Below are 12,011 nucleotides of genomic sequence, written 5' to 3' on the forward strand. Positions count from 1 at the left end.
GAGATCCACCTGCCTCTGCCTCCCAAGTGCTGGGATTAAAGGCGTGCGCCACCACCGCCCGGCTAGATGACTTCAAATTTGACTAACATAAAACATTACTTACAGCCCTCTTCCTTTCCAAACCTCTCTCATTATTTTCTTATCTTGATAAAAACTTTGGCTCATCTTCCTAAATCAGAATTTGCAACCTCTGCCTCCTCTGCGCCCCAACTAGCAAATAATTCAGAACCCATCTATTTCTCTATTCTCATTCTCTTCCAGTGTTGAAGACATTGTTTCTTACCAAAGACACAGGACGCTCCAGCGAGTTTGAAACGCCTCAGCATAGCTCATTAAGTTACTGCTTTCCTCCCGGGCCACTTCTCTGCTCATCCCACACCCCGACATCCACTCTTTCCCTACAATGAAACTGAGTTCTCCAAAACTAATTTTATTATCGCTGGAATAGTCTTGCCTAGTTTTGGGGTCGCAATTCGGCTGTCACTAATAACAGCCCAGGCAGGCGGACTCTGGTTCCTCCACCCAAGCTCTCAGCAATTTTTAGGGGCTGTCGTGTACGCGAGTGATCCCTGAGGTTGCTTTCCAGGGCTGGTGATGCATGAGCTTCCTCAGAGTGGACCTGAGTCCGGCGGCTCAAATTCGCTTCAAGTAGGGGACCCCAGGGCAGCCTACAACTACAACATCGCAGAAGCTTCCGGACCGCAAAAAGAGACCATGGAGCTTTGGCCTGGAACCCTCGGGCGCTTGGCCCCGCCCCTCGCGCTGCGTCGGAGGTGGGGTGGGGCGGGGTGCCAGGCTCCGGCGAACGGCGTGCGCCAAGCGGGGGGCGGGGCTAGGGGCGGAGCGGAGCGCGCATGCGCGGTCGCCTTTGTGTGGGTCGAGCGGCGGCGGTGGCGGCGGCGGCGGCGGTGGCGGCAGTGGCGGTCCCACTGGCAGGCGGGCAAGAGGAGAGTCCAGGCGGCGTCCGGCGTGGGAGCCGGGGGACCACCATGGTAAAGAAGCGGAAAGGCCGTGTCGTGATCGACTCGGATACGGAAGACAGCGGCAGCGACGAGAACCTGGATCAGGTGAGGGCAGGCCGCGGAGGCGCGGGCCGGCTGAGCGGGAGGGCTGAGTCCTGGCCACGGGAGCTGGGAGTCGCCCGGCCCGAGCGCCCGACCCGCCTAGTGTCCGTCCCGCTGCTGTAGTCCCTTCCCGTCTCCCCGCTGAATCTTAGGCCCTTGGAGCCCTGGCCAGGCCTGGAAACGGAGCCCCGAGGACTTGGCGCCTTGGGCCGGGAGGCGGGGCAGGAATTGGGCTGATGGGCCTCGGAGTTTGGGGTACGGAAGGGGGCTGCTGTCTGCTTGGGCCGGATCGGGACGTCATGACTGCAGGCCGGGAGATTCGGGCTGGGCGAGATAGGAAGTATCGCCCGCCAACCCCAATGGCTGAGAGATTTTGGAGGAGGTGCAAGGGTGAGCATGGGGCGGTGGGAGGGAAAATTTGTCTAGAAGGTGTGGACTCTGGAAGATGAAGTTTTTCAGACCAGGCATGTGGACATAGGAGGGACACCCATGAATGTCTCGAAGAGCTTCCCGTGGTGCTTTGGATGTGGGGGGGAGACTTCGTTGTAGTCTTTTTGGAGACTATGGTCATTTACGATCGTAATGGGTTCCCGTTGGGATGTCAGACACACACACACACAAAACCTCTTGGGAGGAGGAAAGAGGACAGATAACTGGAAGCTGTGAATTGTAGGGCAGCCGAGAGAGACTGTGGCCCTAGCTCTTAGACTTTTTTATGCAGCCGCGTAGAATTCTTTTTCACTTGAAGATCTGAGAAGTATTGAAAGTAACTTGTGGCCTTAGCGTCTTGGAGTACCCCTCATTGCTTCTGTACTTTAAAAATACTGCAGGGAGGAAGCTGTTTTCGCAGCAATACTCTGATCGTATCAGGAGATTCAAAGATGATTTCTACCGAGTTTCATGAGTAAATGACATAAAGAAAGGGTAGGCAAGATACAATAGCTTTATAAATGGAGTAGGTAGAGTACTAAACTAAGAATCTGTAATTCTGAGTCCTAATTTCTTCCTAGCTATTTGCCCTTGGTCTCCACTGTAAAATGGAGATACATCAGCCTCATGTATTGAATTGGACAGTTGCATAAATCAAATGTTTATAATAAAAAATGTGGGTATAAACTACAAAGTTTTTGTATAAAAGCCTTTTAGGGAGTCCTCAGTAATAGACTAGAAGTCTCAGGATTAATTAGGACTTGAAAAGGGAGGGCTTGCCTGGTCTACAAAATGAGTCCAGGACATCCAGGTCTAAACAGAGAAACCCTGTCTCAAACAAACAAACACCCCAAAAACGAAAGGAAAGGGAGGGCTCTCAGGAGGGAAGAACTTGTAAGATTTTAATGAAAAAGATGCACACACACTACTTTTTGATACAGGATCTCATACTGGTCTGTCATTGAATTAAACCAGTTCTCCTACCTTAAGTACAGGGGTTACAGACGGGTCACCACACCTGCCTTCAAAAAGAGAGAGAAAAAGAGAGAGAGTAAGGGATAAAAACCTTTAAAAATGGTGATAGGGAGGTTGGAAAGTAATGGGGCCAACAGAAGTACTATCTAAGGACAGCGACCCTTGTTTAGGGGTAGGAATTAAGTGAATAAATTGAAGGTATTTTCATTGAATGGTTTCTAAAAATCTACCCAAAAAGTGTGTTGCTGTCTATAAAAGTTGTATTGTTAAGTTTTTAGACTGGTAGAAACATTAGAGTCTATATCATACCTCTGCCCCTCTTTTCTGTGGTCTGTGGAGTGTGGATGTAATCACTATGTTATATCTGGAATAAATTAGATACCTTGGTAAAGTGCTTGATTTCCATTGTCACATTTTCAAATCATGGTGAGCTGACCGAATTTTTTCACTTTACATTCAAATAAAATGAGATTAAAGTAATTGACTAGTAAGTAGTAAAATTGGAATTTAACCCATTTAAAACCATACTGTTTCTACTACATCATGTTAGTATAGTCCTTTAGTTTTTCACAATGAAAAATGAAAAAAAAATGGGCTTTTAGAAAATTATTATTTTGATTTACTTTTTTTTTTTTTTTTTGGTTTTTCGAGACAGAGTTTCTCTGTGTAACCGTGGCTGTCCTGGAACTCACTGTGTATGGCCTCGAACTCAGAAATCCGCCTGTCTCTGCCTTCCAAGTGCTGGGATTAAAGGTGTGCCTCACCACCGCCCGGCTGATTTATACTTATTTTTAAAAAAGATTTTTTTTTTTAAGTGTGTATGAATGTTTTTCCTTCATGTGTATTTCTGGGCCATGTGTGTACCTGTTACCCACTGCCCACAGAAGCCAGAAAAGGGTATTAGACTCCCTGAAACTGGAGTTAGAGTTATGAGCTGTCTTTTGAATACTGGAAGCCCAGGTCTTCTGCAAACAGCAAGTTCTTGCAACAGCTAAACAATCTCTCCAGAACCATGGCTTGTTTATGAGGAAGGATCTTGCTGTGAAGTCCATGCTGGGTTTGAACTTAAAAAAAGTTCTCCTGCCTCAGCGTCCAGAGTGCTAGGATTACAAACTTGAACCATCACCACATCCAGCTTCGTGGTCAGCTAGAGAATAATGTTTCATGGCCAATTTCCATGTTGCTAAAACTCATGTTTTGAGGTATACTAAATAGAGTTATCAAATCAGTTAGGAAGTGTTTGGGCGGGGGCTGGAGAGATGGCTCAGCGGTTAAGAGCACTGACTGCTCTTCCGAAGGTCCTGAGTTCAAATCCCAGCAACCACAAGATGGCTCACAACCATCCTTAGTGAGATCTGACGCCTTCTTCTGGTGCATCTGAAGATTGCTACAGTGTACTTAGATATAATAATAAATACATCTTTAAAAAAGAAAAGAAAAGAAAGTGTTTGGGGTGCTTGATAAAGTCCTTTTAAGGTATCTGTTCCCAAGATAGATGAAGCAAACTACCAGTTATTCTGACCTTAACGATTTTTCCCACAGAATTGTGATGAATTATTGGAGTGCTTCCATTGATGGTAGAGATATTTTACCGGAACTACAAAGAATGTTTCCAGGGGCTGGAGATATGGCTCAGTGGATAAAAGCAGCAAACTGTACTTGAAGAGAACCTGGGTTTATCCCCCAACCATATGTACCTCTAGTTCTAGGGGATCAGATCCCCTCTTCTGACCTCCACAGGCACCAGCAAAAAATACTCATACACACAAAATAAAAATAAATAAATCTTATTTATTTTTATTTTGTGTGTATGAGTGCACTGTAGCTATACAGATGGCCGTGAGCCATCATGTGTGTGGCTGCTGGGAATTGAACTCAGGACCTCTGCTGGCCCTTTCGCTCTGACCCCGCTTGCTCCAGTATAATTCACTGTAGCTGTCTTCAGACAGCACCAGAAGAGGGCGTCAGATCTCATTACAAGTAGTTGTGAGCCACCATGTGGTTGCTGGGATCCAAACTCAGGACCTTTGGAAGAGCAGTCAGTGCTCTTACCCGCTGAGCCATCTTGCCAGCCCTAAATAAATCTTTTTAAAAAGTATTTCTAGGACTGGAGAGATGACTCAGTGGTTAAGAGCACCTTCTGCTCTTCCAGAGGTCTTGACGAGTTCAATTCCCAGCAACCAAATGGTGGCTCCCAACCATCCATAATGAGATCTGACGCCCTCTTCTGGGGTGTCTAACGACAGCTACAGTGTACTTACATATAATAAATAAATCTTAAAAAAAAAAATTCCAAAAATAGGAAGTGAAGGAGGCTGCAACTTTAGATCTAACTCTAAATTTCCCTTTGAAAATAAAAGTGAGATTTGTAAGTAGTACCAAAAATATTTTAACAATTCTGTGTCCCCTTCAGCTACTTGTTAGCATGTTTTTATCAGATGGGAACTGGATCAAAAGTTCCTTCCTTTGTACATCCTAACAGGGGCACTAGTGCCTTCTGGGTTTTTGTTTTTTGTTTTGTTTTTGTCTGTTTTGTACTGTGCTTGGCTCTCTGTCTCAGGTGACTTTATCAGAGTCTTTTAGAAGAAATTTATGGTCAATTTATGATTTAGGATCTCAGGAATCCACAAAACATAACCATCGCATCCTGGATCTTTCCTGACCAACATGGCCTCAGGCTGTGCCATCTACTGCTTAGTTTTCATTGGAGGTTTGACACTGGGCTTGTTTAGTTCATGATCCTTGAAGAAAGAACAAACCACAATAGATCTGCAAGTGACTTAACAGGAGAGTGGTGCACAGTTAGTAAGGAGGCCTTTTCCTGAGTTTTCTAGTTAGGAACCTAAGCCATTATGTCGGAATTATTATAGTACCTCCAACTTAGTATTTATTGAAAGGGAGGTGGGTAAGCAGTGTCAGAAGCCACCTTGGATTGCTTATTTAGGATGTAGATTGACTGTAAAAACCCAACACTATGTATGATATATATGTACCAGTTTTAAAAAGACACACATGATCAAGTAAAATAAAATAGGTTGGGAGGGGGTATGGGGCATAGTTCCTACCTCTACTAAACCAGACCCCAGAGGCTAAAGTCCTGGATTCTATATTTGTAACAGTTACAGGCCAGGCAATTATGATTCATGCTCATCGAGACCACTCTTTGTATGCAAGTTCATCTTTCTTAGTAAGACATTGTAACTAATTGGGGAGAGAAATAGCTGCTTGTGTTTCCTGTATTGAATCCAAGGTAAGGGCATATATGCAACCCAAAGAACTTGACAGATATTGATAGTACCAAAGCTGGTAGCTCATTTAAATCCATAATACGAATTTATTGGTGGGATGGTTTTTGTTGTTGCTGCTGGCATTGAACCTAGGTCATCGTGCATACTGAGTACATGCTTTGCCACTGAGCTGTATACCCAGCCAATAGAGATGCCTTTTTTTCCCCCAATTTTTAAAAAAAAATAGGCGGATTTCTGAGTTCGAGGCCAGCCTGGTCTACAGAGTGAGTTCCAGGACAGCCAAGGCTACACAGAGAAACCCTGTCTCGAAAAACCAAAAAAAAAAAAAAAAAAAAATTAAATATACAGTTAATTTTCTGTGTATGTGTAGGTACCTCACTCATGCCTAGTGCCTGCAGACGATTGAAGAGGGTGTTGGATCCCCTGGAACTGGAGTTTCAGGTGTTGATGAGCAACCATGTTGGTGCTGGGATTGCACCCAGGTCCTCTGAAAGAGCCAGTGCTCTTAACCACTGAGCAATCTCTCCAGACCTAAATATTCTTTTTTAATTGTTTGTTTGTTTGTTTTTTGAAACAGGGCTTCCCTGTATAGCCCTGGCTGTCCTGGAACTCACTCTGTAGATCAGGCTGGCCTTGAACTCAGAAATCCACCTGCCTCTGCCTCCCAAGTGCTGGGATTAAAGGCGTGTGCCACCACTGCCCAGCATTGTTTGCCCATTTTTAAATTGCAGGATACTTGCCACCTGTGCTTTACTAAGCCCTAACCTGCCAGAAAAGTTCACAGCTGTAATCCTAGCACCCCGCAAGGCCAGACAGGACTACATAACAAGGCTCCCCCACCCATCTTCCTGCTTTGCCTTTTCCAAAACTTGTTTAGGTATATTTATACTAAAATGTTTTATAGTTTTCTTCCTTTCTTTCTTTTCATTCTTTGTTGTTTGTGTTGAAAGTGTCTCACTTGTAGCCAAGCTAGCCTGAAACTTATGCTAGTGTGTCTGTCTCAGCCTTGCAAGTCTCAGGGTTACATGTGAGCCCTCATTCCTGTGTTATGGAAACTTTGTTGTTTTTTGTTTGTTTGTTTCTTATCAACTTGATGTGACAGCAATGAAATTTGCCTTTGAAGATGACCTGGTGGCACAGCCTGTAATCCCAGCCACTCTACTCAGGCCAAAGTGGGAGAATCACAAGGTTAGGGCCTGCTTGTGTAAGCTGAAGGCTAGACTGACTGGGCAACCTGGTGAAACCATTTCAAAAGGCAAAAAGAGAGCTAGAGATGACATTTAATGTTAGGGTGCTCACCTAGCATGCAGGGGGCTTTAGGTTCCAATCTCCATACTAAAAAAACAAACAAAGAATAGTTTTGTTTTGGTTTGGTTTGGTTTTTGGTTTTTCGAGACAGGGTTTCTCTGAGTAGCCCTGGCTGTCCAGGAACTCACTCTGTAGACCAGGCTGGCCAAAGAATAGTTTTTATTTTGAATAGGCCCATTATAGATAATTTTCTAGGACCTCTGTTGAGCATATTGTATAAACCATTGATATAAAGTATCCTATAAATATTTCTTATAAAACTTGGGAAGTTTAAAATTAGGCTTTTCTTAATTTTGTTTTATGTTAGTCAGAGGTAGATTTTGAAGGCTGTAATGAATTTATGAGTGGCAGTGTTAACTTGTGAAGTTTTAAATTTGTATAATGTTACTTGTAGCTTGATGCAGCTTATTTACTAAATTATTTTCAGTTGGCTTTTATTTGGAAGTAGAGAAGAGTGAAGTCTCTTGGTAGCTTTGATTAATTGTGTGTGTGTGTGTATGTGTGTGTGTATGTATGTATGTATGTATGTGTATTCTGTCTGTCTGTCTGTCTGTCTGTATACCTGTATGTTTATTCCTGAGAGCAAACCCAGGCACTCTACCACTGATCTCTATCTCCATCCCCTATACCAAAGCTTTTTAGAAAAAATACAAAACCCATTTAAAAATCTTTTTCTGTATTTTCTTCATGTGGGTAGGGAGCAGAAGTGTGGAAGCCAGGATATATAAGTGGTTCTCATCTTTCACGATGCAGTTTTTAAGGTTCTGGTTACTGAACACAGACTACCCTTTCCTGCTGAGCCATCTTACCAACTCACTAACTTGTTTTAGACTTGGTTCTTCAGTGTATATATTGTTCAATGAAGAGTAGAGATTGTTGTTTTTCAACAAGTGGGTTAGGTTAGATGAATGGAATGGAAGTGTCTGCCACCTCCAAGGACTTTAGAGAGGTGGCAGAGAAAGGGCAGGACTTGGAGTGCAGGTTATGAAGGGAAGTTTTTTTTTTTTTTTTAAAGATTTTATTTATTTTATGCATATGAGTACACTACCCTTTGCTCTCTTCAGACACACCAGAAGAGGGCATCAGATCCCATTACAGATGGTTGCTGGGAATTGAACTCAGGACCTGTGGAAGAGCAGTCAGTGCTCCTAACCACTGAACTATCTCTCCAGCCCCATGAAGGGAGGGTTTTTGAGGAACCATCGTGCATACAAGAAGCTAGGTAGGAAAGACTGATTGCCGTCATGAAAGTGAAAGAGACCCAGAGTGAGTGAAGAGTCTGTCTGTACATGTGAAACTCAGGGGTTTTCTAGTATAGGATCTTATTGTGTAATACAGACTGGCCTTGAACTCAGAATAGTCCTTTTCCCTTAGTATCCTGAGTGCTGCCATTATAGATGCAAACCACCTTACCTAGCTGTAGAAACAGGAAATGTTTTAATTCTGAGGATGGAGTTCTCAGGTTGTCTTAGTTTGGGTTTAATTTCTGTGAACAGACATCATAACCGAGGCAGCTCATAAAGGACGACACATTTAATTGAGGCTGGCCAACTGGCTCTGAGGTTCAGTCCATTATCATCATGGTGGGAAGCATGTCAGCCTCCAGGCAGGTTTGAGGCTGGAGGAGCTGCGAGTTCTGCATCTTGCTCCAAAGGCAAACACACTACTATCTTCTTCATTGGACGGAGCTTCAAAGTCCACCCTCACAGTGATGCGCTTCCTCCAACAAGGTCGCACCTCCTAATAGTGCCACTTTCCATGGGCCAAGCATAGTCAAAGCAACACACAAGGTTAATGAATTACAGGTGGCATTAAGAGTAAAGAGGAGCCAGGCGGTAGTGGCGCATGCCTTTAATCCCAGCACTTGGGAGGCAGAGGCCAGCCTGGTCTACATAGTGAGTTCCAGGACAGCCAGGACAACACAGAAAGACCCTGTCTTGAAAAACCAAAAAAAGAAAGAGTAAAGAGGAACTTGAATACAAAACTTAACATTCATTGGATAAGTATTGTTTCAATAAACTTGTATTTCATTTATCTATATGATGGATATGTAACTTTTTTGTTTGTTTGTTTGTTTTTGTTTTTTTTGAGACAGAGTTTCTCTGTGTAGCCTTGGCTGTCCTGGAACTCACTCTGTAGACCAGGCTGGCCTTGAACTCAGAAATCCGCCTGCCTCTGCCTCCCAAGTGCTGGAATTAAAGGTGTGCGCCACCATCGCCTGGCGATATGTAACTTTTTTACTGTAAGCTGGGGTTAAAAACAAATCCTTAGTCACATGTAGTAGTACATATTTAACGTCCCATTACTTTCACACAAGGGGAGGCCAGTTTCAACCATATAGTGAGATTTTGTCTTCAAAGTCCAAGGGGGAGCCCATGAGATGGCTCAGGTAAAGGTTCCTGCTACCGAGCCTTATGATCTTTGGGCCCCACATGACAGAAGGAGAAAACCATCTCCTGAAAATTATATTTTGACCTTTACATGCAGGCCATGGCACACAAGCCTACAAACACACACAGATAGATAGATAGATAGATAGATAGATAGATAGATAGATAGATAGATAGATAGATAGATAGATAAGGTAGGTAGATAGATTTATAGATATATAGATGGAGAGAGACAGGCACACAGACAAATAGACAAATATAATTTAAAAAAAGATAAAAACCAAAGGGATAAGGAAGAGCAGTTCGGTAGTAGAGTGCTGACCTTGCTTGTGTGACCCTCAAGACCCCTTCCCTACCCTGTCTCTACACACACACAGAGGAGAAGGAAGGATTGGGTGCTTGATCTTTATCAATTGACTGAATTTAGAACCACCTACAAGAATCCAGCCCTGGTAACATGCACCTGAAATACCACACTTTGGAGGTGGAGGCAGGAAGATAAGGAACTCAAAATCTTCTTGGCCACATTGTGAGTTTGATGCCTGTCTGGGCTCAATGAGAATGTTTCAGAGAGAGTTAGCTGAGGCACAAAGCCCTACACTGAATTTGGGCAAAATCATTTCCTAGAAGAAAAGAGGAAGGTAGCATAAGATCAGCAAGCCCTCCTCTCTCTTCTTCCCACTCTGATGTGGGTGTCATGCCATTTCTATAATATCTTAGACATTTCTAGAGCTCCATATTTGGTTTCCATTTGTAATAACTTTGATGAGAATTTGAAGGGAAAGTTGCCATATTGAGTGCTGATTATGTGTGATTTAAAGGATTGTTACACAGCTACTTTGGAAATTAGTACTTCAGAAGGGTTTTGTTTGGTCTGATGAGATTGCTCAGTAGGTAAAGGCACTTGCCCCGATGACCTGAGTTCAATTCCTGGGACCCCATGGTAGAAGGAAAGAATTAACAGCAGCACATTGTCCTTTGACCTCTACATGTGCACTGTGTCATGCATGTGTATATAGGGGCATGCTGGCATGCACACATACACAATAAGCAAACAAATATGATAGTAAAAACAAACAAAAACCCCTCAAAACTTAAAAATAGAAAAAAGAAGGGTTTTGCTCTATTTTTTGGAGACAGGGTGGTCTAGAACATGACTTTGAACTTCTGATCTTTTCCCTATACCTCTTAGGTACTAAGATTATGAGTGTGAAACCATGCCAGGTTTATGTGGTATGAGGGTTCAAACCTATGACCTTACATTCTAGATAAGCATTCTGCCAGCTGAGCTGTCTCTCATCTTTCCTTCTTTCCTTCTTTCTTTCCTTCTTTAATTATTGCGTTTTTTGTTTTAATGTGTGTATGCATGTGTAGGTTAGAGGACAGCTTTTGGGAATTGACTCTTTTTCCACCACATGGGTCTCAATGATGGAACTTTGGCTGTCAGGCTTGGGAACAAGCACCTTCACCTTCTGAGCCATCGCTTCACCACACTCCATTTTCCCTTCCTTGCTCTTAGTTAATAACCAGGGTCCACTATTTGGATTACATTCTTCTGCCAGTGTCTCTGTAAAAGAAATAATACCACAAACATCTTAAATACAACATTCTGTGGATTGTAGTTCTTTGCTTAGCACCTTTTGGGTCTTTCAAATTCTCTTCATCCCAGTGGCTGCTTACTCTGTCAGGCCACTGTTAACTCTGCTCAGGATAGAATGATCCTCAGACTGACTCCTTTACACTTCCACCCTGGCCCCAAGTACTCCTGGAAAGTTCCTAATGGATAGATTACCCCTCTGCTTCATTTGGGGGTTTCTTGCTGCCTTCAAACAAAATACCTACTCCTGACCCTGCTTTGCAAACCTCTGATAAGCTTTCTTTTTACTCTGACCCACCTCATTTTATTCCCCTCCACGTCTTGCTTGCTTAAACATCAGTTTAAGCAGTTTCTCTTTCAGTTCTTTGTGCTAACATTATCAGCTCCGTGGCCTTAGCTGTACTGGAGGCCTCCTCCCTTGTGAACCCCATATTCCCTCCTTTCTCCTCTAAAAGTTCCTAACTTGAGCCTTCAAAGAAGCTTTTCCTGCTCTCATTGCTGCAAATAGTCCCTGCCCCCGCCATGTTCTTGATTCACATCCTTCTTAGCACTTGGCTTTGTCCATACTGATTTCTTTATCTTTATTTTCTTGACTGTCTCCTACTCTTGTCCTTAAATTCCATTGAAGTCGTGGACATTTGTATCTTTTCTTTGCTGTCATTTACCCTATGCTTGGAACATAATAGGTGCTGGTAGTAAGGTGACCAAGCACTTTATAGTTTGCCTGGACTGAGGTGTTTCTATGAGTGCAGGGCTTTCAGTGCTAAAAATTAGGATAGTAGCAAATAATAGCTGTTGGGTATTAGTTATGTTGATAGGATTAAGTAAAAAAATAGCTTAGTATCCTAATGAGTTGTAAAACCTCATGACTTTTATTCATGTGAATGTTTATCCTCTCTGCTTTGTTTGTTCATTTAAATATTGAGGATTGAGCTGGTGAGATGGCTCAGCGGGGAAGAGCACTGACTGCTCTTCGGAAGGTTATGAGTTCAAATCCCAG

The 12,011-nt window shown here is 43.3% G+C and overlaps 1 protein-coding gene across 1 annotated transcript in view; it reads left to right on the forward strand.

Moving 5' to 3' along the window:
* Positions 1–830: 830 nt before the first annotated feature.
* Rtf1 (RTF1 homolog, Paf1/RNA polymerase II complex component) overlaps positions 831–12,011 on the forward strand; it is a 57,812-nt gene continuing 46,631 nt past the window's right edge. The window contains exon 1 of the mRNA XM_031371528.1: positions 831–1,067. Coding sequence (XP_031227388.1) covers positions 855–1,067 — 213 coding nt within the window. The 5' untranslated portion in view covers positions 831–854. The remainder of the gene's footprint in view (positions 1,068–12,011) is intronic.

This window comes from Mastomys coucha, unplaced genomic scaffold (assembly GCF_008632895.1).
Source record: "Mastomys coucha isolate ucsf_1 unplaced genomic scaffold, UCSF_Mcou_1 pScaffold15, whole genome shotgun sequence".
NCBI lineage: Eukaryota > Metazoa > Chordata > Mammalia > Rodentia > Muridae > Mastomys > Mastomys coucha.